At 35.8% G+C, this 27,584-nt stretch overlaps 1 protein-coding gene and 1 long non-coding RNA gene across 2 annotated transcripts in view; one reads left to right on the forward strand and one right to left on the reverse strand.

Annotated features, from left to right (window-relative positions):
* The window catches only part of ASZ1 (ankyrin repeat, SAM and basic leucine zipper domain containing 1), a 51,987-nt gene extending 29,467 nt beyond the window's left edge, over positions 1–22,520 (reverse strand). The window contains exons 1-4 of the mRNA XM_047097023.1: positions 22,395–22,520; positions 21,897–21,996; positions 17,778–17,900; positions 14,818–14,929 (exon numbers count right to left, since the gene is read on the reverse strand). Of these exons, the coding sequence (XP_046952979.1) occupies positions 14,818–14,929; positions 17,778–17,900; positions 21,897–21,996; positions 22,395–22,499 (440 nt within the window). The 5' untranslated portion in view covers positions 22,500–22,520. The remainder of the gene's footprint in view (positions 1–14,817; positions 14,930–17,777; positions 17,901–21,896; positions 21,997–22,394) is intronic.
* Positions 22,521–22,692: 172 nt separating this feature from the next.
* On the forward strand, positions 22,693–24,397 carry LOC124523945 (uncharacterized). Its single transcript, XR_006965140.1, has 3 exons — positions 22,693–22,749; positions 22,823–22,895; positions 24,336–24,397. It is a non-coding gene; the product is annotated as an uncharacterized LOC124523945 (long non-coding RNA).
* Positions 24,398–27,584: the final 3,187 nt, after the last annotated feature.

The raw sequence follows: 27,584 nt of genomic DNA on the forward strand, positions 1-27,584 counted from the left end.
TCTCTCTCTGCCCTCCCCTGCTCATGCTCTGTCTCTCTCTCTCAAAAATAAACAAACATTAAAGATAAATAAATAAATAAAAGTAAAAATAAATAAAAATAAAAATACCCTTCTTGGCATCTATCATGATGGGATATCCCCCTTTAAAAATCTCTTGACCCATTATAAAATATATTTCCCTAATATTGAGCCATTTTTTGTTGACATGAATCTCATATGATCACTGTACTTGCTGATAACATTCATTTTGCTGACACTTCATTAAGGATCTGGGATTTTTGTATTTATATTTGTAACTGAGATTGATTTATAAAGTTTGTTGGGATGGATTTTTTTTTACTGGATTTCAGAATTAGTGTTTGCTTTATAAAAAACAACTGAAAAGCTTCCCTTTTTTTTTATACTCTGAAAATATTTAAGTTGTATTGGTGTAATCTATTCCTTGGTAATTAAAAAGTAGTAACTTGTTCCACTCTCTGAGCTTAGGACCATTTTTGGAAGTTAGCTTTCTGACAATTTTCCTCAAAAGACAGAAATCACAACATAAAAACTAAAAACAACAAAAAAAGCACAAATAAAAACATACCAGAAGTAGCATTTTCAACACATGTAACAATAAAAAGCTAAAAAGATCCAATTTTCCAAAAGGTCCTATAAATCGATAAGGAACATGTGGACCATCAAACAGAAAAATGGCAAAGGTCACAGGAAATTAACTAACAAAGAAACATAAACAACTAACAAAAATGTGGAAGACTAATCAATTAAGTATTATTGAAAAGCATGCAAACTAAAATGAAGTACCATTACATACGAATCAGATTGGACAATTTAGAATATCAAAAATATCCAGTGATACTTCTGCGTAGGTCCTCTCAAAAACTGTTGAAGGTAGTATAAAGTAATCCAAATTTTTCAGAAGATGATTTGGCAACACCTATCATAATTCTAAATATACATTATCTTTGAGTCGGCAACTGTACTTTAGGAATATGTTCCATAGAAAACTTACTCATATTTCTAGAGATGTTGACCATAGCATTTTTTGTAATACTAAAAAACTGAAAACAATCCAAATGTTTTTCAGTAAAATATTAGGCTAAGCAATGATAACACATCCATATAGTAGAAGATTATACAGCCATTATAAAGAGAGAACTGTAGGTATACATACTGGCAGTACAGTGTCTGTGAAACACTGGTGAAAAAAAGCAATTGAGATACACTATATAGTATATAATCCTATTTAAAGATAAAAGAAAACCAAAAAAAAAAAATGCTAACAAATGGAAGAAATTCTGTAAGAATATAAAATAACCTGCTATGTAGTAGGAAAAAAGAAGACTTTTCATTTTCTAAGTTACATATTTTAAAAAATTTTTAACCAGAACCTTTTGTGATCAGAATTTTAAATAAAAATACATTTTGATAACTATCTTGAGGTACAGTGGAAATTTATCATTCATGGCCCTTAAAGGGTGAGTGGCTCAGGTAAAATCCCAACTTTGAGTTGAGATCACTGAAGGGAAACAGATTAACCCTGAAACCCAAATGTTCTCCAAATTCAGGCAAAATTACTTCTGTTTTCAATTCTGAATATACAGTCTCTGGCAAGAGCAACAGTCGTTTAACTGGACCTTTTGGTTCCAACTGATTCTCAACCTACTAACAGAATAACCTTTATAAAATACTAATACATTCCTTTTTCTTAAAATTGTTTAATAGCTCTCAGGATGAAATTCATAGTTTCTAGCATGGTTCACAGATTATTATCTAGCCACTGCCAAATTCTGACTCCATTTCTACTCTAATACCGTATGATCTGGTTATATAACTTACAATTGCCTGAATAAAAGGTGCTCTCATCCATTTCTAGAGGTGCCACCCTCTACATTGAATATTCTTTTCTATCATCTTCCTTTGACTAAATCCTATTCATTCTTCAAATCTCAAGAAAAAGCTATAGGAATTTTCCACTTGACATCTTCATCTCAGTTAAATTTTCTCCCAATTTCTACTCCTAGGGACATCCTCTACTACCTCTAGTCTTACTCTATTATAAATGTTCAAAGTCCTATAATCTCTTATATTATTTTGTCAAATTCTTGACGCAGAGAATGGATGTTACCTTGTATCTCCTAGGGCTTAGCATATATTGTTTAACTAAACCCAGCTGAATATACTAGTGATATTGTTTTTTTCTCCTTCATCTATCAAAGTTCCTCAAATTGTTAATGGCCAAGAGACGGTTAAAAAAAAATAAGTTTATGAGGTGCCTGGGTGGCTCAGTCGGTTGGGCGTCCGACTTCGGCTCAGGTCATGATCTCACAGTCCGTGAGTTTGAGCCCCGTGTCGGGCTCTGTGCTGGCAGCTCACAGCCTAGAGCCTGCTTTGGAGTCTGTGTCTCCCTCTCTCTCTGCCCCTCCCCTGCTCATGCTCTGTCTCTCTGTCTCTCAAAAATGAATAAAAAAATTATTTAAATTTAAAAAAGTAAGTTTACACATTGTTACCATAATTACAGTTTTTTTTTCCTGGATGATGCAGAGCTTTTTATTCACTTTTAAATTATTTCATTTCAATAAAACTTCCACTAGAGGGCATACAAGGAAAAGCAGAAACAAAACTCTCAATGTGACGGGAAAAAAATGTACCTTCATAATGATGTATTTATTACTTCTCTGTACCAAGGGTAAAATGGATGGTTTGTCTTCATGTCACATTTTTACTGTACAGTTCAGTATTATCTACTTTTTTAACTCTGCTTAAAATAATCAGCTTTTAGCTGGGAGTTTAATGAAACTATGAAAAAGGAGATGTGGACAATAAAATGCTATGAATTGGACATCCATTTTCAACTATCAGAGTAATTTTATTATATTAACCTCCTACTAACAAAAGCTATAAAAGCTGACAAAATACAAACTATGTTTGAAGGCCTTGTAGAAAACCAAGGCAGCCAGAATATGAGAAGCCAATATCTTGGGGAGAAAAGAGGCATTTGTTGAATTGAGTCTTAAATTCTTTGTCACTTTTTCTCTTGAGACATTTGCCAATTCCTGAGTAGCATAAGCAAAAATCAGGGCTTACAAGCCTTCTTATGGGGCTAGAGACACAAAAAATGGAGTTCAGGGCTACCAACCAAGAGCTTCAAGAATTGTCTGGAAAAAAAGGAATAGCAGAAAATAAAAGGGACCTTGAAGAGAAGTGATATTCTGCTGGGCTTTTACCTTCAAGGCATATGAAAATTCCTAAGAAACATGAATTATGTGTGGGGAGGAGGGAGGAAGACCCTCAAACAGCTGCTAAGAGGCTGAAGAGGTAAGAAGGGCTTTTAGCATTCCCATAAAACTGAGAAGAATAATAAAGTTTGTCTTCTTAAAGGGTGAGTAACTCAGGTAAAATCCCCACTTGGAGTTGATATCACTGAAGGGTTGTAGGGGAAATAGATTAATCCTGAAACCCAACCTTGAACTATCATAATCCCTGATTGGATCAAGGTTCTAACTCCCAGTCAGAAGAAAATTAATTATTTTCTGGAAGTAAATAGGCCTATACAAAAGTTTATACATAATATCCAGCATTCAATCAAAAATTACTAGGCATTCTAAGGAGACAAACCACGTGACTAAAAGAGGAAGAGACAATTAAAAAGACCTCTAGATGTTATAAGAAACATACTTCAAAATAAGTGTGATTAATGTGCCCCAGAAAATAGAAGACAAAGAAAGAATTTAACTAGAGACCTGAATTTTAGGGAAGATAAAAGGTAAGCAGAAATTATAGAACTTAAAAATAAGATGTACTGAAATTAAGAAGTTAATAAATGAGTTTAGTAGCAGATTAACTGCAGCAGCAGCAGATTAGTAACCTGGAGGTGAGAAGGAGACCAGGAGAAAATACCCAGGGTGAAATATGGAGAGGAAAAAGGATGGAAATAAAGAAAGATTGTTAAGAGGCATATGTGATACGGGTGTAATGGTCTAAATTCCATTTGAAGAGAGAAGGAGAATGAGGCAAAAGCAATATCTGATGACATATTGGCTGAAAATTTTCCGAGACTCACAAAACAAATTAAACAACAGATTCAAGACGTTCTATAAACCCTAAGCTGAACAAATTCAAAGAAAACTATACTTAGAAATATTAGAGCAAAGTTGCCTAAAACAAGAAACAAATGGAAAATCATAAAAACCATCAGAGAATAAAATACCCTCAAACATAATACCTTCCACAATAAGACTAACAGCTAGCTTTTCAATAGAAACAAAGGAGGCCAAGAAATAGCAAAATGATAGCTTTAAGTTACTAGAAGGAAATTAACTTCTAATCTAGAAGTCTATGCTCAATTAACTTTCAAAATTGAAGTGAAGTAAAAAAGTTTTCAAACAAAAACAGACTTTATCTCCAGCAAATACACAAAAGAAAGGTTTTTAGAAGAAAAATGATCCCTGATTGAAACATGAAAATGTGAGATGGAATTAAGAATACAAGAATGAATGTATGAGTCAATCTAACTAAGGGTCTATATAACAACAACATAATTGATAACAATATAAAATGGTAATTATGTGCTGTGAGGTTTAAAATACATAGAGATTTAAAATATATGACAACATCACCAGAAAGGTAGGAGTGGTATGGACAAACCAAGTTCAAATATTCTAAAGTTAAAGTTAAAATATTCCTGACATTGTCCAGGAATTGTCAAAGTACTGGTAAATAATGGACTCTTAGAAGTAAAAAGTACATGCTACAATCTCTAGAGTAGCCACTCAAAGAATAATAGAAGAATGAATAACTAGCAAGATAGGAAACTGAATAATAAAGTGATTAATCCAAAAACAGTCTTGGAAAATAACAACACTAAATTAAACAGGCATAGCAGTATGTACCCTAAATGCCAATGAACTAAATATTCCAATTACAAGGAAACTATTGTTAATCAGTCTGGATTTGAAAAACCTGTATATGTTGCTTACTTTATTTTTTAAATGTTTGTTTATTTTGAGAGAGAGCGAGAGAGTATACAAGTTGGGGAGGGTCAGATAGGGAGAGAGAGAATCCCAAGCAGGCTCCCAAGGGCTTGATAAGGGGCTCGATTTCACAAACTGTGAGATCATGACCTGTGCTGAAATCAAGAGTTGGATGTTTAACCAACTAGGCCACCCAGGCGTTCCAGCTGCTTACTTTAAACAAAACCACATAGAAAAGCTGAAAGCAAAAGGACGGAAAAATATATACTATACAAACATAAAAGAAAGGTGATATAGCCATACTAACAGTAGACAAAGTGTACTATAATAAAGAACCACTACTAAACCGAGAGAGGAACACACTTCATAAGAATAAAAAAGGTCAATGCATCAGGAATATAGTCGCCTTAAAACATAAGGAAAAATTGGCCAATATGGAAATCACAGTAAATGACAGAACAAACAAGCAAAAAAAAAAAAAAAAAATCAGCAGTCATTGAGAAGAGCTGATGACAACAAATAAATGTCTAATTAATACACATGGACTATTATTCCCAACTATTGCCAAATTATTAGTGGCAGTGAACATGGAACATCTGCAAAAACTGGCCACATTCTGGGCCATAAAGAAAATCTCAACAAGTTGTAAAGATTTGAAATCAAAGAGAGCTATGTTCTCTGACCACAGTGGAATAAAGACAGAAATAAATAACAAAAAGAAAACTAAGAGATGAAAAAAACTGTGGTATATTCAAACACTGTACTATTTATCAGCAATACAAAGAAGCAAACTACTGATACGTAATACACGGATGTATCTCAAAATTATTATGTTGAGTGAAGAATTCAGATATTAAGAATATATAATGTATGATGCACTAAAGGAAACATTAACCAGAGTAGAAAAAAGTAACAGTGGTGGCCTCTATGGTTCAGAGAATCCTCTTGGAAGGAACCTAAGGGAACTTCCTAGGGTAATGGGAAAATGGTCTATATTTTGAAAGGGGTGTGAGCTACATGGGTATATTTGTCATTCTCTAAACTGTACACATAACTTCTCTGCGTTTCACACTATAAATTCTATCTCAATGAAAATGTACGATAAAATACATTTTTTAAAGATATATGGATGATTATATGTAAGTACATGTGGATAATTTTATAAATACAGTAAAACCTTGGATTGCGAGTAACTTGTTTCACGAGTGTTATGCAAGATGAGCAAACATTTCTAATAAATTTTAACTTGATAAATGAGTGTGATATCTTGTAGTATGAGCAGTACGTAAGGCCAAACATCCCATGATCACAAATGAGCCAAGGGTTCTCTCTCTCTCTCTCTCGCTGTGGGATTGTGGATGATTGTCTCCCATGCTCAGATGCTCTGTTTCAGGCTGCGGTATCTGGCAGAAATCAGTGATTTTTCAGAACATTGCAAGGTGTCCACAACAGGCACTAGTGTATTTTTTGTCACTTCAAAGAACCTCTGGTTCTTTGGACAGTTCTTTGCTTTTCCATATAAGAGTAAGCTTAGGAATGCTTTGCTTCATTCTAGGTCAGGCTGCCTGCAGATAGAGGCCCTTTCCTCTGCTTCCTTTTTTGCCAGTTACATTAAATACAGTATACAATAAGAGTTTATTAATATTGCACTGTAGCCAACATCTGTGCAAACATATACAATGGCCTCCATGCAGAAAAAGATTCCAATGAGCCAATAGACAGCAGTGATTTTGTTAATGACAGTGAAAGTTGTCCTATACAATAACCCTCCTCTCTCTTGGCTTCCTCACATCAACCACAAAAGTTTTCAAAGATAAGTGCAGATTAATTTATTTTTCTTTAATTTTGTATTACAGTACTGTAATCATTAAAAAAAACTTTTTTAATGTTTATTTTTGAGAGAGAGAGAGAGAGAGAGAGAGAGAGAATGACAGACAGCGTGCGCAGGGGAAGGGCAGACAGAGAGGGAGACACAGAATCCAAAGCAGGCTCCAGGCTCTGTCTGAGCTGTCACAGAGCCCAATGCGGAGCTCAAACTCACAAACCCACGAGATCATGACCTGAGCTGAAGTTGGATGCTTAACCAACTGAGCCACCGAAGTGCCCCATCATCATTTTTATATGAGTATTTTTGGGTTGTGGAATGAATCATCTGAGTTTCCATTATTTCTTATGGGGAAATTTCCTTTGATGTATACAAGCACTTTGGGTTATAATCATGTTTCTGGAATGAATTATGCTTGTAAACCAAGGTTTTACTGTAAAAAGAATTATAAATAAATATATTATTTCTATATATATTTATATAAATACTTATACATTAATATAAAACCCAACTGTAACAGGAAAAATACATGCAAATTATAAGACTTGCTGTCTCCAAGGAAGAAAGAAGTGAAGTGATTAGGCAAAACATGGCTTTTCAAAGACTAAAAGAGGTATATCTTTGATATGCAGAAGTTTGGTATGTTTTTTCTTTATTCTTAATAAGCCTTATATAGGCTTTAATAAGTACCAATGGATATTAAAAATTAGTATCTTGGGGGGCGCCTGGGTGGCTTGGTCGGTTAAGCGTCCGACTTCAGTTAAGGTCATGATCTCACAGTCTGTGAGTTCGAGCCCCGCGTCGGGCTCTGTGCTGACAGCTCAGAGCCTGGAGCCTGTTTCAGATTCTGTGTCTCCCTCTCTCTCTGCCCCTCCTCTGTTCATGCTCTGTCTCTGTCTCAAAAATAAATAAACGTTAAAAAAAATTTAAAAAAAATTAGTATCTTGGTAAGATTAAGACCCAGTAAATTCTTGACTAAGTGAAGATCCTAATTATAATGTGCACAGTTGTACAGAGACATATAACAGGAGATATTAAACTTTCCCAACAAGAATGGATTCATTTCTATGTGTAGGTATTCATGAGGCTGTTGTAACACTTGAATGTGGGGAAAATTTTCAAAAAGAAATATAATTGTAGCAGTATGCTTCTAAATAATGAAAATACCATGTATATGTGTGTACAAGGTGCATGATGGAGAGATAAATCATTTCTTTTTATCTAATGCTTCAATGTGTCAGCAACCCATCCTTCTATTAAACTATTAATATGTAGAAACTATTAAACTATTAATATGTAGAAAGTAAGCTATTCTTGTGGGAAAACGCTGAAATAGAGTATATTTAAGAAAAAAAACTTCAATCATAATAGAAACCTTAAAATGTTATTTTTACACTGCTCACTTCTTCCAGGACTTCCAGTACCACTGGACAACCCTGAGTTCAAAAAATATAACTGGAGACAAAACTACTAAATAGGTAAGTAACAAACTGACCATATTTCATATGATGTATGACGCCATCAATTTCAGGAGACACAACCAATTTCAGAGATGTTAACTGATATGTGAAAAAATGTGTCAGAATACATGAACTATGGTTGGTTTTTATTTCAAATTAATGATTTTGTGTGTGAAAATGTATATGGTGACCTAAACCTAATCAATACCAAAGTTCAAAGAGAGACATCTGAAGAGGATAGATTATAATTTCTCTTTTAAAAAAATGTTTATTCGAGAGAGAAAGAGCACTCAAACAGGGAGACGCAGAGAGAAAGGGAGAGAGAGACAAAGAATCCTAGGCAGGCTTCACACTGCCACTGCAGAGCCCAATGCAGGGTTTGAACTCAGGAACCATGAGATCGTTACCTGAGCCGAAATCAAGAGTTGGATGCTTCACCGACTGAGCCACCAAGACACCCCCACAGATTATAATTTCTAATTACAAAGCATTTGAAAATATTATAGTCACTACTTGGGTCATCTTTTTGAGGAGTGTTAGGCAAACTACAGCTTCACTTTAAAAAAAAAAAATCATTCTTTCAGCAGTTAGAAGAGAGTTAAAAGACTAACTGTTGAAGTCATAGCGTACCTGACTTGCCCGTTTAGCCAACATCCTGTATCTTTTCTTTCTTGCTAAGCTACTCTCATTTACCCCTAACCCACCATACTAATAATCCAGATATTCATCATATTGAAATACTTAGATTATCATCTTTAAATTTCAGTCAAAACAAAAGATAAGAATATACTTGCTCACTTATGCACGTTTTGTTAAAATGGTAAAAATGTTTAAGGAAAACTAAAATAAACTCATCAGTTTAATTTTATAAATCAATAAGAAATATGCATTTCAGAAATTGTGGCTCTTATAAAAGCACAGGAAATACTACCAATTTAGGTAAATGTGACATTTGGTAAGCACCTACTATGAAATGGCAGCATGTTAAGTATTTGCATATTCATCATCCTATTTCAATTCTCACAGCTGCCTTGCTAGGTAGTTAGGTATCACATTGACCAATCACAGAAGAAACTGAGACTTAAATGTTTCAAAAAGACTTAATGGTTATATTAGCTTAGACAAGTTGTTGAGATAGTATTTGGACCCAGACATTCAGCATCTAAGTCATGTTTCATGTTTTCTGTGGTATAAATGGATTAATGTATTACTTCACATATACTGTGAATTACTTCACAAACACAGTTACGTTTTGGAAATAAAAGAGACAAATGATCATTCCGTGACAAATCTATTAAAATCAATAAGAACTTGATAAATATCACATGAAAGAACTGTGAAGGAATAAAAAACTATGTATGGTACTAGGGTAGTCAAGTGGCTCATAGGGAAATCCAGACTTTCCTACAGGAAAACAATGAAAGAACAATGAGATGTAGAAGAGTGTCCTCAATAAGATAACCACCCATCCAAAATCATAGCTTATGAAAAAAAGTACTCTTGTGGGCTTAATAACACAGGAAAGCATCATAGACTATTAATCTGGCACCTGAAGACACAATTTGAATGCACAGTGAGGGAAGAAGAAGATACTCCAAACTGAAGAATAACAAAAGGAAAAACATAAAGGTAGGAATGACTGTGTATCTGAGGAATAATGTTGAAATAAAATGAAAAAGAAGTTAGATACTAGAGAGTAGTGAGAAATAATTAAGGTGGGATCATATTGCAGAGAATTTTGGCTTTTACTTAATAGACAAAAGGAAGTGTGTTCTATAGGTAACAGGAGACGAGACTGACCAAAGTACAGACATAGCACCGTCAAAAATGTCATTTAGGAGGCTATTAAAGTACCCCTTAAGGTAGAATTATAAATATCAAAGTTGCAAAGAATTTAAGAGACATTATAACATTTTTGTAATGTATGTTTGTTTATTTATTTATTTATTTTGAGACTGTGTGCACGTGCTCATGCGTAAGGACAGAGAGCAAGGGAGAGCAAGAATCCCAAGGAAGCTCCACACTGTCAGCACAGAGCCCCATGCAGGGCAATATCTCACTAACCATGAGATCAGGACCTGAGCCCAACACTTAACTGACTGAGCCACTCAGGGGCCCCAATTTTAAGAGACATTATAAAGAACAAATTAGGGACAGATTACATATAAAAGTGAATGAAAAAGTTTGAGATAAATACCAATTTTCCTCATCACAAATTTATGTTCAAAACTCAAAATTAATTATTACTTTGAACATACAGTAAAAAGGAAATACAATTGTTATGCCCTGAAGAAAATACACTTAAGGTGACATGGTAAATCATCAGAACGGTCCACCCAATATTGCTGGTTCCCCTGTGGCACAGTAAGATTATACTTCCTCACTCCCTTGAAGCTAGATATGACCATGTGATCACAATAAAATAGAAGAAATGCTACGGGTCTCTTCCAAGTGGAAGCTTTAGCAGCCACCACACCACTTACCACTGGTGCTAGACACCAATAAAACAAAGTCAAGTAAGAATTTGGAAGGTATTTGTTTGTTTTAAGGTCTTGGTTTCTATGCATGTGTTTTCAGAGGTTAGTGTCAAGGGCTTTTATCAACTAGCTTTTCTCACCTCTATCCTCTCCATTCTGTGCTTCCAAAAGGACTAACTAGACTTGCAGGTATATGAACAGCAATATTAATGCCATGCCCTAAATGCAAGGCAACACTAAGCTATTTGTCACTGTTTGCATACATATAAAACTGCTAACAAAGCTGCTATGTGTGATAAAGAAAACACAGGTAAATAAAAAGATTCACAAAGGATATGCATAGGTGGTTTATAAAAATCTACATGAAGGAAAAAAATCACAAAATAACAATTTCAAGTACTGTTTTCTAAATAAGCTCTTTTAAAAAATTCTTTCTGAGACTATTATTGTGCCCTCAGTCTATGTTTTCAGAGCAAAGATATGTTACATATTTACTTATGACTAAAAAACAAGTTAATCTTGTAATCCAGAATTAGACCTCAATCTACCAAACTGCTCCAGTGACATTTACAACTAAATTTATATTCTGAGAAAGAAAGTAAAATTTTTCCCAGAGTATTTTCTGTCTATTAACACAGGCAGTAACATTCAATAAGTTAACAATCCCACAATGATTACGTCAAAACCTTGGATATCAGTTAATGTGTACTGTCTTATCAACGATAATAAAAACATCTATGAAAATTAAAATGCCACATGATTTTACAAAACCTTTATCTCATGTCTGAGCAATCTGAATATAATAAACTTCTCTGCCAGAAAAATTTCTCCCTTAATGTAAAAAAATACATATCTTTTTTTAATATAAGCAAATGTTTCAGAACACCTGAAGGAAAAAAACCCACACAATTCCTAAAAACTGAAATGTTAATTATATATACTTTATAATTACTATTATTACTCTAACAAAAATTTCAACTCCAAATTTAAGGCTAGATTGAAGGTTTCAAATTTTATCATATATCCAATAATCTAATATAGACCTTTTAAACTTTAATAATTTATAATGTCACTGGTAACTACATTATCAGTATAAAAAGAAAAAAAAAGGAATATTAGTCCACGCTATGGCACAATTGCTGAATTCCAAGTAGTATGATTGCAGGCCACCTGTGTTTAGGGCTAAATATGACTAAGCTGCATTAAAGTGTTTCAGCAAAACAAACAGCAACAAACACCAAATGTGATTTCCCAAAAAACAATTCAGTAGGTAAAAAAAAAAAAGTAGATAGTCACAGGTATCAGAAGTAAATGGAAGTTACTTGTCTCTACTTAGCTCAGCTCGGATCTCAGGCTAGAAAAGTGAGCAGTGCTCAAAAGGCTGCAAACTTCAGATGCCTGGGGCAAAAGTTTATAGTAGAAAAATACACTAAATTATATGCTTAAAATGGCAAATTTTATGTTCTTACCACACATTTTACCATTACAAAAATTTTTCAAAGAAGCAAAACAAAGAAAAGATGGTTAGGGGTAGGAAGGAGAAGGATTGAAACTAAAATTCCTGATCTTCTAATAGGTTTTGATTTTTATCACTGCTAATGAATTATCTATAAAATTCCACCAAATCTTGGGGCGCCTGGGTGGCTCAGTCAGTTGAGCGACTGACTTTGGCTCAAATCATGATCTTGCGGTCTGTGAGTTCAAGCCCGGCGCTGGGCTCTGTGCTGACAGCTTGGAGCCTGGAGCCTGCTTCAGATTCTGTGTCTCCCTCTCTCTCTGCCCCTCCCCCGCTCATACTCTGTCTCTCTCTCTCTGTCAAAAATAAACAAACATTAAAAAAATTTTTTTTTTAATTCCACCAAATCTTATTGCACTCCCCTTGTGTCCTGAGATTTTTTTTCTTGTATGCTGTCACCACACTATCCCCATCTGTTCACTAATGCTATCCTTATAAAATCTGCAGCCTAAAAGCACTATTTCCCATGACTTATTCTTTTCAGCTCTATTAAGATCCTCATTTTATGCAAGAAAACACAATTCAATTATTTCACTGCTTTATGATTTGAGCATGAAAATAAAAGCAATTGAAAAGTTTTTCAGGTATTTCTCATATTTGTTAATTAAATGCAGATTGTTCTTTTCTTCAACCATGCTGTATAATTCTCCATTTTAGTTGAGTACAGATCCATCCAAATTTTATATTCTTTCAGATTCAGTTTTGAAATTTCAGTTTTCAGTTTTGAAATTATGTGGCTGCCCTGTAGTTTTAGCTTGAGATGCGAATGTTATATTATTTTAATTCAAATGAAATATTTTTTTCCCCAAATATATCCTGTGTATCAAAAAAAAATACCTTCTAGTTCTTCTGGAAGCAGCAAAGTCTGGAACCTATAACAATGGCTTGCTTGACCTTCCTTCAGTGTGTTTCAAGACAGTGAGTGACTGGGAGGGTAAAGGCTTTACTTTCTATAATACAGTGCAGAAGCAGTAAAAAATAAAATAAAATAAAAATTGAAGAGCACCAGCCAAAAAAAAAACCAATTTCCCATTGAACCCAGAAAGGCAATTCTTATCAAAACCCACTTCTAAATGTAAAAATTAAAACTATAGAACCCATTGATGAGGCTTACTTTAGCTAGGTATCTTGGACATATTCCAAAGTACAGCCAAATTCAAAATTTATATCTAACTAGGGATTATACCATATATGACAGAATAAAAGTTCTTGTGAATCAACTTGCTAAAAATTTGCAGGTAGTTTCTTTCCAGATCTTTAAAAAATCTTTATTCATTAAATACTGATTATCCACTCTATAAGCCTGACTTTTCTCACACTACTTTCTCAACCTTGGCACCAGGACACTTTGAGATGGATACTTCTTTGTTTTGAGAGGCTGTCCAATGTACTGTAGGATGTTTGGCAGCATCCTTGGCCTCTACCCAGTATGTCAGCGGTACACTCTACACCAGCAGAATCTCCCAGATGTGACAATCAAAAATGTTTCCAGATATTACCAAGTGTCCACTGGGAGACAAAACAGACACCTTCTGTCTAGGTGTCAAAGAAACTAAATCAGGTAAACAAAAACTTCTATAATCAAGTAAAGTTACCTCTATATATTAGGCACTAGATCACTATTATTTGAATTAATGAATTATGAATAATAATTCTATTCATGCTAGACATATTTCTGTTAGAAAGCCTACTTCCTACTCTATTAATTTTGAAGAATAAATAAAACAGAAAGAGATTTAACACGAAGATAAAGCCAGGTTAAGAAAGAAGTTAGTAACAGAAATTTTAAGCTTTCTGATTTATTTTTTAAATTACTGACATTTCAACAGATCCAAGATACAGTTACAGCTTGTTTTCTACACATCTGGGCACTGTTACCTATATGAAATAACATAATTGGAAAATTCTTAGGAAAATTAAAACATTTCAATGTATTATTTGAAATTTTTAATATTTGTGTAGAATTGGTTAGCAGGTAACTGTTATACAGAGAGAATACTAAAGGTTTAAATATTATAGCTTAACTGTTCCTTGGAGTATATGATTCATAGGAAATGATATAGTTCATTGTCTTCATTTCCTTCTCACTTCAAATTCTTAGGACATTCCTCTAAAAATTAAAATCTGAAAGACTACCTTCATGATATGCCCTCCTGTGATAATCTTATACAGTTGGAACCATGACTGCATGACCTATTTTCATTCAACTAAATGGCCAAGTAAACACAAATTGTTCATGATTTTTAAAAAATCATGCTATCGGGGCGCCTGGGTGGCGCAGTCGGTTAAGCATCCGACTTCAGCCAGGTCACGATGTCGCGGTCCGCGAGTTCGAGCTCCGCGTCAGGCTCTGGGCTGACGGCTCGGAGCCTGGAGCCTGTTTCCGATTCTGTGTCTCCCTCTCTCTCTGCCCCTCCCCCGTTCATGCTCTGTCTCCCTCTGTCCCAAAAATAAATAAACGTTGGAAAAAAAAAAATTAAAAAAAAAAATCATGCTATCAAATGTTTAACAGGCTAATAATCAAATAAAAATATCTATATTTTTGAATACGTATTAAGGCTCTTACCTACAAGCAACATTTGGATCAGCATTTCTTGAGAGCAGTAGTTCTACGCACTTCAAGATCTGTTCTTCTGAGCCACGTGCAGAACATGCAGTTATCAAAATAGTTTGCTTATCTGTAAAGAAAAGTGAGGACCCCCCCCCAACATCAAGAAGTATATCTAACAGACTTCTTTGACCATTCAAAAGATTCTAAATACTTACCATACTCTTAACATTTTATAACTTGTTTCCAAATCTCTTACTGTTAGCAGATAACTGTCTTCCTTCACCAAAAAATGACATCAGAGATGAACTGCCTTAATCTCCAAAATACATCTACAATTCATTTCTTAACTTCCATTCCCTATTCCCTTTTCTTCAAGAAAATAGGGAAGGGGTAATAACATGGACTCTATGTAGAGATGCTGTCTGGAGGTGAATAGTTATTGGCTGACTAAAATTTGCCTTGCTGAACTTGCAGTTAAAAAACAGGAATTGATATTATCTGATTTCACTTCTTTATTTCTCATTCATTTGACATCTCAGTGAAATCTGGTTTTTATCCAGACCATCCTACTGAAAATGAACTAACTGCCATATCCTTTGGTTTCTTTTTGGTCATTTTCTACTTGATCTCTCTGAAATCACCTGTTTCCTAAAAATCTTCTTCTCTTGGCCTGTATGCCACAAGCAGAGATCACAGTATATTAAAAAACAAAAACACTTTTCAGGTAAGAATAGGGGAATTCAAAATAGGCCATGACAGCTATGGTTTACATCAGTGGTTTAATAATGATTAGGCATAAAGATTCTAGTCTCAATTCTGCCACTGATAAACTGTCACTCCAGTGATGTCTTAACATCTCAGAAGACCTAATTTATAGATAGGAATCTTCCCTCCTTACCTGGTGGGACTACTGTTGAATATATAAAAGAATTTATGTAAACATGCTGTGAAAAATATAAACTACTACATTTTATAACTGTAAGGTATCCCTCTGATTACAAGAAGCAGAGAAAGAAAGCTTTTATTTCTTTCTTTTTAGTTTAAGTTTTTATTTAAATTCCAGTTAATATACAGTGTAACATTAGTATCGGGTGTACAAGTCAGTGATTCAACACTTACATAAAACACCTGATGTTCATCACAACAAACGTCCTCATTAATTCCCATCACCTATTTAACTCATCCCTCCCTCCCACCCATCCACCTCTCCTCTGGGAACCATCAGTTTATTCTCTGTAGGTAAGAAAACTATTAATTTTTTTTAAGCAGAGTATTTTATACACTTTCATAAATCTCATTCCTAAGTACTGCTTTCATTGAGTGGTATTTTTTTAATTTTTATTAAAAAATTTTTTTTAAGTTTATTTATTTTGAGAGAGAACAAGCATAAGCACGAGCAAGAGAGGGGTGGAGAGGGAGGGAGGGAGAGGGAGAGGGAGAGGGAGAGGGAGAGGGAGAGAGAGAGAGGGAGAGAGAGAGAGAGAGAGAGAGAGAGAGAATCCCAAGCAGAGCCCAATGTGGGGCTCGAACTCATGAACCAGGAGATCATGACCTGAGCTGAAACCAAGAGTCAGATGCTTAACCAACTGAACCACCCAGGTGCCCTTCATTGGGTGATATTTAAAAAAAATTTTTTTTTTACGTTTATTTATTTTTGAGACAGAGAGAGACAGAGCATGAATGGGGGAGGGGCAGAGAAAGAGGGAGACACAGAATCGGAAGCAGGCTCCAGGCTCCGAGCCATCAGCCCAGAGCCCGACGCGGGGCTCGAACTCACGGACCGCGAGATCGTGACCTGAGCTGAAGTCGGACGCTCAACCGACTGAGCCACCCAGGCGCCCCAAGGGGTGATATTTTTAAATGACATAATAAAAAGAAAAACCTATCATAGCAGCAGATTAAAACTAATGATAAGATGGGAATTTGTACAAAATACATAGATAGATAAGAAAACAGCATAGAAATGGTTTTACAAATATCTAACACAGGTACAAAATTAATGTGAAAATTAGTTCTAAAATGAAATTTATATCTGAATTATGAAATGAATTTAATTGCCTACTGGAATAATTCAATAAAATAATTTATCTGGATTTGCACATACGCTCATTTTTTCAAAAGCATTTAAAGTAGTACTGAGTAGAAATTATTTAACAATAAAACATATATAGATTTAATAAGCTACCTCTCAAACAACCTTAAGTGATATAATTCAGAGTTGAGTTTTAAAATCTAAAGACTGATTTTCTTTATAAAAACATTTTTTTAAGTTTATTTATTTATTTTGAGACAGAGAGAGAGAGACAGCACAAGCAGGGGAGAGCAGAGAGAAAGAGAGACAATCCCAAGCAGGCTCCATGCCATCAGCACAAAGCCCAATGAGGGGCATGAACACACCAACTGTGAGATCATGACCTGAGCAGAGATCATGAGTCTAACACTTAACCGCCTGTGCCACCGAGGCACCCCTAAAGACTGATTTTCAAGTAATTTTTGACAAAACTATCAGCTTTCTGATGTTTTCTTTCAATGCATTTTTCCTTTAAAAATAACTCAAACTCTCCAACACAGTTAGAGGTATGTAATGACATAACCAGTTATGAAGATAATACAAATGAAATCTACTACCTCTTTGGAAAGAGTTTTTCCAAAATATTTATGATTTTTAATTTGATTTTGTATTTTGATTACATAATAAAACTAATACGAAGGTTTGTTTTTCAAACTGCTTTAATTTTTTTCACTTCATGTAATAGTTGCTTGGGAATCAAGAAAATCACAGTAAACATAATCAGTTAAGTTACCGCAACATCTCACCTTATTTCTTTTCAAGGACAAAGGTTTATTTTAAAGTGAATATATACAAACAGAACATGGAAAATGCATCACCACCCCTAAAAAGACTATAATTAGGCTTCTACACAGATATATACACAGTAAATATTCACATATTTTAAATGTTTAAAACATCTTACCCTTATCAAAGCTTGCATTAGCACCTCTATCCAACAGGACTCGAACTAGCTCTACGTTAGAAACACTAGCAGCATACATAAGGGGAGTCCATCCATACCGAAAGCTGGAATCTACGCTAAGGCCTGTAAATATAAAAACAAGCTTTTAACAGCCTCCCCACCAAAAGAAAAATCATTGCCACCTTCAAATGCTTAAAGTATTGCTCATAGTGACATATATCATATACTTTTATAACTAAAGGGAATTTCTTAGTAATAATGGTTTCAGAAAAAAATAGAAAATAGTTACACCTGGACTTTATCAGAAGAAATTACAAAATACAGACTGCATTGTGTGAGCCAGGGATTGACATCATTATATTTGTATTACAAAAACAACACAGGTATCACTGTTTAGAGTGGTAAAGGAGGCAGGGAGACCAGTTATGAGGATAGATGTTTATGCAAAAGTCAGAGCAAGAGCAGTGGAGACAGAGAGAGAGGGATACAAAAGGATATTCCAAAAATTCCAAAATTCATTAGAATTTAAAGCTGCTTTAAGAAGTGATGGAAAAGAATCAAAAAATGACTCTCTGATTCTGCCTTTGAGAAATCAAACAAGCACTGAGCTAGAATAAAGAGAAGAAAAGATGAGGTATCAGGCCTGAGGAGTAAGAAAAAGTTGAGTTTTTTTTTTTTAAGTTTATTTATTTATTTTGAGAGAGAGAGGACATGTGAGCAGGGCAGAGATAGAGGGAGAGAGAGAATCCCAAGCAGGCTACATGCTATCAACTCAAGGCTTAATCCCACGAACACTGAGATTATGACCTGAGCTGAAATCAAGAGCTGTATGCTCAACTGACTGAGCCATTCAGACACCCCAAGAAGAAGTTTTAAATAGCCACTATCCAAAACAGGACAGGAAGAGATAGATAATGACTGTTAAGAAAGGACAAGAGCCAGCAGACCTTAGAATTCTCAAATCATTAATGATACAAATCCCTGGAGTCGTTTGATTTTCTCCAACAGCACTGAGTGGTTTGGTCATATAAAGAAAAAAAAAATGGTTCAACTGATCTAGGTTTGGATCTAGGACTGAAGAGGAGCACAGGAAATGTGACACGAAGACAAAGATACAATGAGGCAGTGAAGACAGCCCATTAAATTTAGGTAAAGCCATTTCTATAATAAGGTCTTAAGTGGTAATCTCTCTCTTCAAACTAAGAAATATTTGCTAATATTAAGGAAAAAAAACCAGAACTTTTTTCTGCTTCAAAGAAAGAAAACCTGTATGTGAAAAACACTGTAGGCCTCTCTGTAATGCCTTATAATTTACAGGTTTTATAGTCTCTGGCTATAAAGTGTTCCCTTTGCAAAGATGAAGGTCACATCACTTTTGTCTTCAACAAAGGAATGAAAACTTGTTGGGGGTGGGGAGGAGAATCTGACTTTTTTTTCTGTAGGAACACTAAGTTGCTGAAAGATTATATATGTCAAATTCCCAACTGCCTAACTTTAATTGATAAAAGGTGCATGATAATTCCTGGGAGAAAACCAAATAAAACCATCTTAGTACATACATACACTGCTAGCCTAACTAGTCTTCTCTAATCAATTTTCCTCTTCCAACTACTGTAACTGAAAGCATATGAATGAGATGAGAAAAAAGATCATTTTATATTCTCATTATTCTTTCCTTGTTGACATTACTGCTCCACCTGTGACACCAAAGGTAAAAAGGAAAAGATGTGAAGAAGATAATAAATGTAGCATTTTAAAATAATTTTTTTAACATGTATTCATTTTTGAGAGACAGAGAAAGACAGAGCATGAGCAGGGAAGGGGCAGAGAGAGGGAGACACAGAATCTGAAGCAGGCTCCAGGCTCCGAGCTGTCAGCACAGAGCCCAACACAGGGCTTGAACTCACCAATTGTGAGACCATGACCTGAGCCAAAGTTGGACACTCAACCAACTGAGCCACCCAGGCGCCCCTAAATGTAGCACTTTAATATAAAAATTCTCCATCATCATTACCTTTTAATGCTCAAAAAAGTAAATTATTAAGCACTTATTATGTTCTAGGCATAGTGTAAAATGGTAAGTTTAAAAGGATCGACATAGTACATGACTGTAGCTCAAAAACATTCAAAGTAACACTATCTGGTTTGGGGATACACACACATTCAATAAAAATATAAAGATATGCATAGGAATGATAAATACCAACTACAGGAAAGTGGTATCTCCAGGAGTAAGGAGAGAAATTGCCATACCTTTTAGAATGTCTGAAATATTTTATAATTTAAAGATAACTGAACATACTAACAGAATAACAAAAACTGGAGACATCTTTGAACTGTTAGAAGTAGCTGACTCAAAGGGAATGCTCATTTTTTATTAAAATTTTCAACTGCTGCAGAAATATGTATCAAAAGTAAGAATAACTTTGAAAGGCAAAAACCTAAAAATATTTTTAGAAGTGTGAAATAATGACATCTGGAAGGAAACTAGAAAACACTAAAAGAAGAGTTACCTGAGGAAGTAAGACTTCAGGAATGCTGGGGGTGAAAGTAGGAACAAAGGTATCTTTCTACTTATACCTACATGTTACTGGCTTTTGAAAAATAATCTTTACAATTTTTTTAATTAAAAACAAAATTAAAAAAAAATTTTAACGTTTATTTTTGAGAGAGACAGAGCATGGATTGGGGAGGGGCAAAGAGAGGAGATACAGAATCTGAAGCAGGCTCCAGGCTCTGAGCCATCAGCACAGAGCCTGATGCGGAGTTCAAACCCATGAACCATGAGATCATGACCTGAGCCGACACTGGATGCTCAACTGACTGAGCCACTCAGGCGCCCCTAAAAACAAATTTTAAAAAGCTCACTAAAAACTTTACCAGAAGGTCTTTTTAAGTCTTAATCCTTTAGGAGCCTCCACCTAAAAGGACTCACTGCACTTAGTCCCATTACAAAACGAAGCCCCAAGGCAACTCTCTTTTCTAAAGCAAATTTCTGCCTTTTCCATTCCCCTCAGCATTATGCACGCTCCTGTCTATGTTCATATTAAGCATTAGGCCTGTTTCTATTACTCAAATTTTATACAGTTTCATTCTTCAATTACAAATTCAAGTTCTATTGTCCACAAAGTCACACAGCTTTTTTGTTACAACAGCTAATATTTATGTATTGTATTTATGTTCTAAGATCTTTATTTATGCATTCTTTCATTTTAATACCCCCCCCAAACCCTTTCATATTATGCAGCTCCATTTTAAAAAGGGGGACATTAAAGCTTAGGAAGGTTTGATAACTTGATCAAGATTACAGAGTCATCAAATGGCAGGGCTAGTAATCAAACCCAGAAATGTACTGTTTCCAAAATGATTCCCTTTTCACTAAACCACGCAATGTCACTAGCATATAAGAAAAACATTTTGCTATATAAAAGCTCACTTATCTATTTTGTGTGAATGTTTTGTACCTACAAGTAGATAGTAAATGCCTGTTACTCCTTCAGTAATTTCAATCATTATTATCAACAACTCACATTCCTATGTCAGATATTTCAAGAAAATAATAAAACTTAATTTGATCACAGAGAAACATTATGGGACCCTGGACAGAATTATGATGTTTTACATAGAGAAACGGATGCTCTGGAAGCTTAAATGACTTTCCCAAGGAACCACAATGAGTAGGCAATAAAGCTGGAACAGATACCCACATATTGTGATTCCTACCTCAGGCCCCATTATACACATACACACCCAGCACAAAGGAAAAATATAACTAAGTGTACATACCTAGAAAAAAATCTGGAGAAACATATCATAGTAAATGCTGTGAAAAATGTGTAGGAACTACCGGGGTGGGGTAGGATTAGTCAGAACAGGGCTTCTTGAAGGATGCAGAATAACTGAAGGAAGCAAACGGGGGGGGGGGGGTACATTCCAAATTTGAAGGTAGAGGAAGAAAATAAGGCAAAGAGAACTCAGAGTCAAGTAAGATATGCAGAACACTTGATACATTAACATTCATTGTGCTTCCACTGGAAAAGCAACTCAAACCTTTTAAAATAAGGAACTCTTGTGAAGGTAGGCAACTGTGTTAGATTGAAATTATCCCTTATCTCTCACCAGAATCTAGGAGCTCCTGGACCAATGAAATATCTCCTGTGGTCAATGCTTTCTTAAATGTTTCATTCTTTTCCTCAGGGAGTAATGGCCCTTTTAATTTCTAAAAAAGGAGAAAGTTAAAAAAAATTGTTATACATATTTTCATTTCCACTACATCAAGAAGAAATGTTTGGTTTCACATACATCTTCTTGGGGGTGGGGAATGCAACACACAACGTTCATAAAGAATTCATGACTAAAATTATCTTTAAAGGAAATGGGAAATGGGTAAGGCTATGGGTGCAAATCCAAGTGAAGAGCTACACTGACAGCCTAAAGAAGCACATCGGATGGAAAGAACAGTAGGGAAACGGGAAACTGAGGGTTTGTTGGAAGTCCAAAAGCTGTTATTTCCACTGGGGAAACACAGGCAAGGTAATAAGAGGTTTCACGAGGTAGGCCTTCAAGGGCCAGGGGAGGCTGATCCAGGTGCAGTCAAAACAAAGCCTCCTGGGCTACCTGAGCCGACCGGTCGAGATACCCAATCTCCCAGCCGTCATCCTCGCTCTCACTACTCTCGCCTCCACCGGCCACAGCCAGACCGCGCACATTGCCAGCCGCCATGCCCGCCAGCCTCTCCGAACATGCACAGCTGTGACCGCCCCTTCAGCGGGCGCCTGCGCACTGGGGAAACACGCAGGGTTGCGTGGGAAGGCGTGCGTGTGAGCTCACAGGCTTTGGGCCCTGAGGCGCAGATGCGCGGGCATGCGTAGCGCCCCTCGCCTCCTCGGACCCGCCCACCAGCCCTGTGTTCACTGGGGGTGAACCCGCTGCCCAACGTGGCAGAGCTGGAACTGGGTGCCTGAACCGGCTGGTAAGATTTGAACACCATCTTCTTAGCTGGTGCTTCTAATTCCTTTCAGGTACTAACTCTTCATTCTTTTTAGGGTATTTGGTCGATGAAGTTTTGCCCTTAAAGGGATGCCGTACGGTGGAGCATAATGGGAGCTATAAAGCCAGGTAAGACTAGGCTTTCTCCCTCACCCCATCCATCCGCTCCCTGCCAAACGCACTGTCAAACATGCGACCTTGTAGGAGACAGACAACTCTTGGCAGGAATACAACCCTTAGGAACACTGTCCTTACATTCAAGAAGCCATCAGACAATAGGGAGCTGACAAAGGAACCAGGAGGAAATACCATCCCAAAGGAAGAATTCTTCCTTTATATATCATGTGATCTCAGATCTGAGTTTAGATATGGGAACTTCAGCGCATAGAAACGCTTTCCCAGCTAGACGGTGTGGATGCCCAAAGAAAAAAGTCAACAAAGGAAGAGTTGGAGAGTGAATCAAAAGTGCTAGGAAGGAGATATGATTTAGACATTGAGAAAGCAAGTAAACAATACAAACAACTCCTGGTAAAAGTTGACCAACCTCAAACTCACTTTTTTGCATGTAACTTCTAGATGAAATGGTAATACATTAATTATTTTTGTCACAGGAAAGTAGATCCATCAAGGAATATGGCACATTTGTGACACCCTTGAGATGATTTAAAAGGAAAATAGCCATATACTGTTCTTTAAAAGTCTTTGTGATATAGTTTTTTTCGTAAAGAATCCTCAGTGTACGATTTTGAAATTATATACTTCAGAGACTTTCATAGGTGGGTATTTTTAAGCAGTTTGGTAATTTTGGGGCCATACCTGTGTTTTCTAATTGCCTTCCTTCAGTAAATGTTATGGATCTGGATCGTTGAGCACAACTAGGCACATTGTGACGACAAAATCAAAGATAAACCAAACTGTCTCAAGGAGCTCACATATTAACCAAGAAAGACAATAAGCAAGTAAACAAATAAACAAGGCTATTGCAAATTATAGGTGCCACAAAGGAGATAAATGTGCTGGGTTTCTGGAATCAAACCACTTAGGTTTCCCAGCCAAACAATTTATTGCCATTAGCTGTGCCCTTGAGCAATTTAGCCTCTTTCTTCTGCTTTAGTTTCCTAATCTGTAAAATGGAGATAATGATAGTACTCATAATATAATATTGTTTGAATAAAGTAAATAAAGCAATGGGCTCAGTCTCAACAGAAGAGGTAAATAAATTTTAACTACTACTAATATTGTCATTATTTTATATAAGGTACTGAGACCTGAGTAGAATTCTGAATGACAAGGTGTTAGCCATAAAAAAATCAGAGAGCAGAGCTTTCTTGGCAAAGGAAATGGCTAGTACCAAGGCCTGAAGGCAGGAAAAAGCTTGCACCCAGGCCTGGGACTGAGGTGGCAAGTAAGGCTTCTTTAAGCTGGTGGTATAGAGGGTAACTATACTGTTCTGCATCACATGCAAAATTTAAATAAGCACTCCCTCTCGGGAAGGCTCTTGCAATCCTTGTATTTTGCACCCTGGACACCACACTTACTTCCCCTTCATCCTTGCCCTGATTGGACCAGAAAGGAGGCCTGAGGCTGGACCATCATGAAGGAAGGAGTGTATAATAAGAAGACCTTATGGGACTTAAGTAAGTAGTTTGGATTTTACTTTAAAATCAATTTAACATTAAATATTTTTCAACAAATGAAAGACATTCTGGTGTGTATGATGTGTGTGTGTGTGTGTGTGTGTGTGTGTGTATGTGTATGTATGTATGTATGTAAAGATACTCAAACTCTTTTGTAAAGAAGGTTTTTGTCTGAACATATGGCTAATTAGTGGTATCATTTACTAAGATGGGGAAAGACCAGAGGATAAACTTGAAGATGAAATGAACATCTCAAAATTAACATATTCAAAATGAAACATCCAAGTGTAGCTATCAAGTGGGTAGTTGGATGTTCAGGTATGAAGCTCAGGAGAAAGGCTGTCTTAAAGATATAAATTTGGTAATTATACACATATAATAGATCTTTTTTCCATTGGTCCTTCTTTATTTTTTGTGTAATTAATTGTCAAGTTAGCTAACATACAGTGTATATGGTGTGCTCTTTGTTTCGGGGGTAGATAATCATCATTCATCCCTTACATACAACATCCAGTGCGCATCCCAACAAGTGCCCTCCTCAGTACCCATCACCCATTTCCCTCTTCCCCTGCCCCCCCCATCAACCCTCATTTTGTTCTCTGTATTTAAGGGTCCCTTATGGTTTGCCTCCCTCTCTGTTTGAAACTATTTTTTCTCTTTTCCCTTCCCCCATGGTTTTCTGTTAAGTTTCTCAAGTTCCACATATGAGTGAAAACATATGGTAGCTGTCTTTCTCTGACTGACATATTTCACATTGTTCCATCCACATTGTTCAAATGGCAGGTTTTAATTCTTTCTCATTGCCAAGGAGTATTCCATTGTGTATATAAAGCACATCATCTTTATCCATTCATCAGTTGATGGACGTTTGGGCTCTTTCCATAATTTGGTTGTTGTAGAAAGCGCTGCTATAAACATTGGGGTACATGTGCCCTTATGAATCAGCACTCCTGTATCCTTTGGGTAAATTCCTAGTAGTGCCATTGCTGGTCATAGGGTAGTTCTATTTTTAATTTTTTGAGGAACCTCCACACTGTTTTCCAGGATGGCTTCACCAGTTTGCATTCCCACCAATACTGCAAGAGGGTTCCTCTTTTTCTACATCCTCACCAACATCTGTTGTTTCTGGAGTTGTTAATTTTAGCCACTCTGACCAGTGTAAGGTGGTATCTCAATGTGGTTTTGATTTGTATTTCCCTGATGATGAGTGACTTTGAGCATCTTTTCACGTGTCTGTTGGCCATCTGGATGTCTTCTTTGAAGAAGTGTCTATTCATGTCATTTGCCCATTGCTTCACTGGATTATTTGTTTTTTGGGTGTTGAGTTTGGTAAGTTCTTTATGGATTTTGGATACTAACCCTTTATCCAATATGTCATTTGCAAATATCTTCTCCCATTCAGTGGGTTGCCTTTTAGTTTTGTTGATTTTTTCCTTTGCAGGGCAGAAACTTTATCTTGATGAGGTCCCAGTAGTTCATTTTTGCTTTTATTTGCATTGCCTTTGGAGATGTGTTGTTGAATAAGAAATTGCTGCAGCTGAGGTCAGAGTTTGTTGCCTGTTTTCTCCCCTAGGGTTTTGATGGTTTCCTGTCTCACATTTAGGTCTTTCACCCATATGGTGTGAGAAAGTGGTACAGTTTCATTCTTCTGCATGTTGCTGTCCAGTTCTCCCAGCACCATTTGCTAAAGACTGTCTTTTTTTCCATTGGGTACTCTTTTCTCCTTTGCCAAAGGTTAGTTGCCATACATTTGTAGGTCCAATTCCAGGTTCTCTGTTCTGTTCCATTGGTCTATGTGTCTGTTCTTGTGTCAGTACCATACTGTCTTGATGATTACAGCTTTTTAGTAGAGGCTAAAGTCTGGGACTGTGATGCCTCCCGCTTTGGTTTTCTTTTTCAACATAACTTTGTCTATTCAAGGTCTTTTGTGGTTCTATACAAATTTTAGGATTGTTCTAGCTCTGAGAAGAATGCTGGTGCAATTTTGATTGGGATTGCCTTGAATATGTGGATTGCTTTAGGTAGTATTGACATTTTAGCAATATTTGTTCTTCCCATCCATGAACATGGAATGTTTTTCCATTTCTTTGTGTCTTCTTCAATTTCTTTCATAAGTTCTTTATGGTTTTCAGCATATATATTTTTTACATCATTGGTTAGGTTTATTCCAGGGATTTTACGGTTTTTGATGCCATTGTAAATGGGATGGATTTCATGATTTTTTGTTGCTTCATAATTGGTGTATAGAAATGCAACTGATTTCTGTACATTCAGAATTCAGAATGTACATTCTGTACATTCAGAATTTGTCCATTTCCTCCAGGTTGTCCCTTTTGTTGGCATATAATTTTTCATAGTATTCTCTGATAATTGTTTGTATTTCTGTGGTGTTGGTTGTGTTCTGTCCTCTTTCATTCATTATTTTATCTATTTGTGTCTTCTTTTTTCTTTTTCCAAAGTCTGGTGAGGGGTTTATCAATTTTGTTTATTTTTTCAAAAAATCAGCTCTTAGATTCATTGATCTGTTCTACTGGTTTTTTATATTCTATATTATTTATTTCTATTCTAATCTTAACTATTTATCTTCTGGCTTTGGGGTTTCTTTGCTGTTCTGCTGCTAGTTCCGTTAGGTATACTGTTAGATTTTGTATTTGGGATTTTTCTTGTTTCTTGAAATAGGCATGGACTGCAATGTATTTTCCTCTTAGGACTGCCTTTGTGGCATCTCAAAAGGTTTGGACTGTCATGTTTTCATTTTAATTTGCTTCCATATATTTTTAAATTTCTTCTTTAATTGCCTGGTTGGCCCATTCATTCTTTAGTAGGATGTTCTTTAACCTCCATGCAAATTTTTTCTTGTGGTTGATTTCAAGTTTCATATGGTTGTGATCAGAAAATATGCATGGTATGATCTCATTTCTTTTATATTTATTGAGGGATGTTTTGTGACCCAGTGTGTGATCTGTCTTGGAGAATGTTCCATGTGCACTCAAAAAGAATGTGTATTTGCTGCTTTTGGATGAAAAGTTCTGAATATATCTGTCAAGTCCATCCAATGTATCATTCAAGGCCATTGTTTCTTTATGGTTTTTTTGCCTAGGTGATCTGTCCATTGTTGTAAGTGGCGTATTGAAGTCTCCTGCAATTATAGTATTCTTATCAATAAGATTGTTTATGCTTG

The sequence above is a fragment of the Lynx rufus genome, unplaced genomic scaffold (genome assembly GCF_022079265.1).
Source record: "Lynx rufus isolate CCGP_SWC_20201006 ecotype Redwood Valley unplaced genomic scaffold, mLynRuf1.p SCAF_4, whole genome shotgun sequence".
Classification (NCBI taxonomy): domain Eukaryota; kingdom Metazoa; phylum Chordata; class Mammalia; order Carnivora; family Felidae; genus Lynx; species Lynx rufus.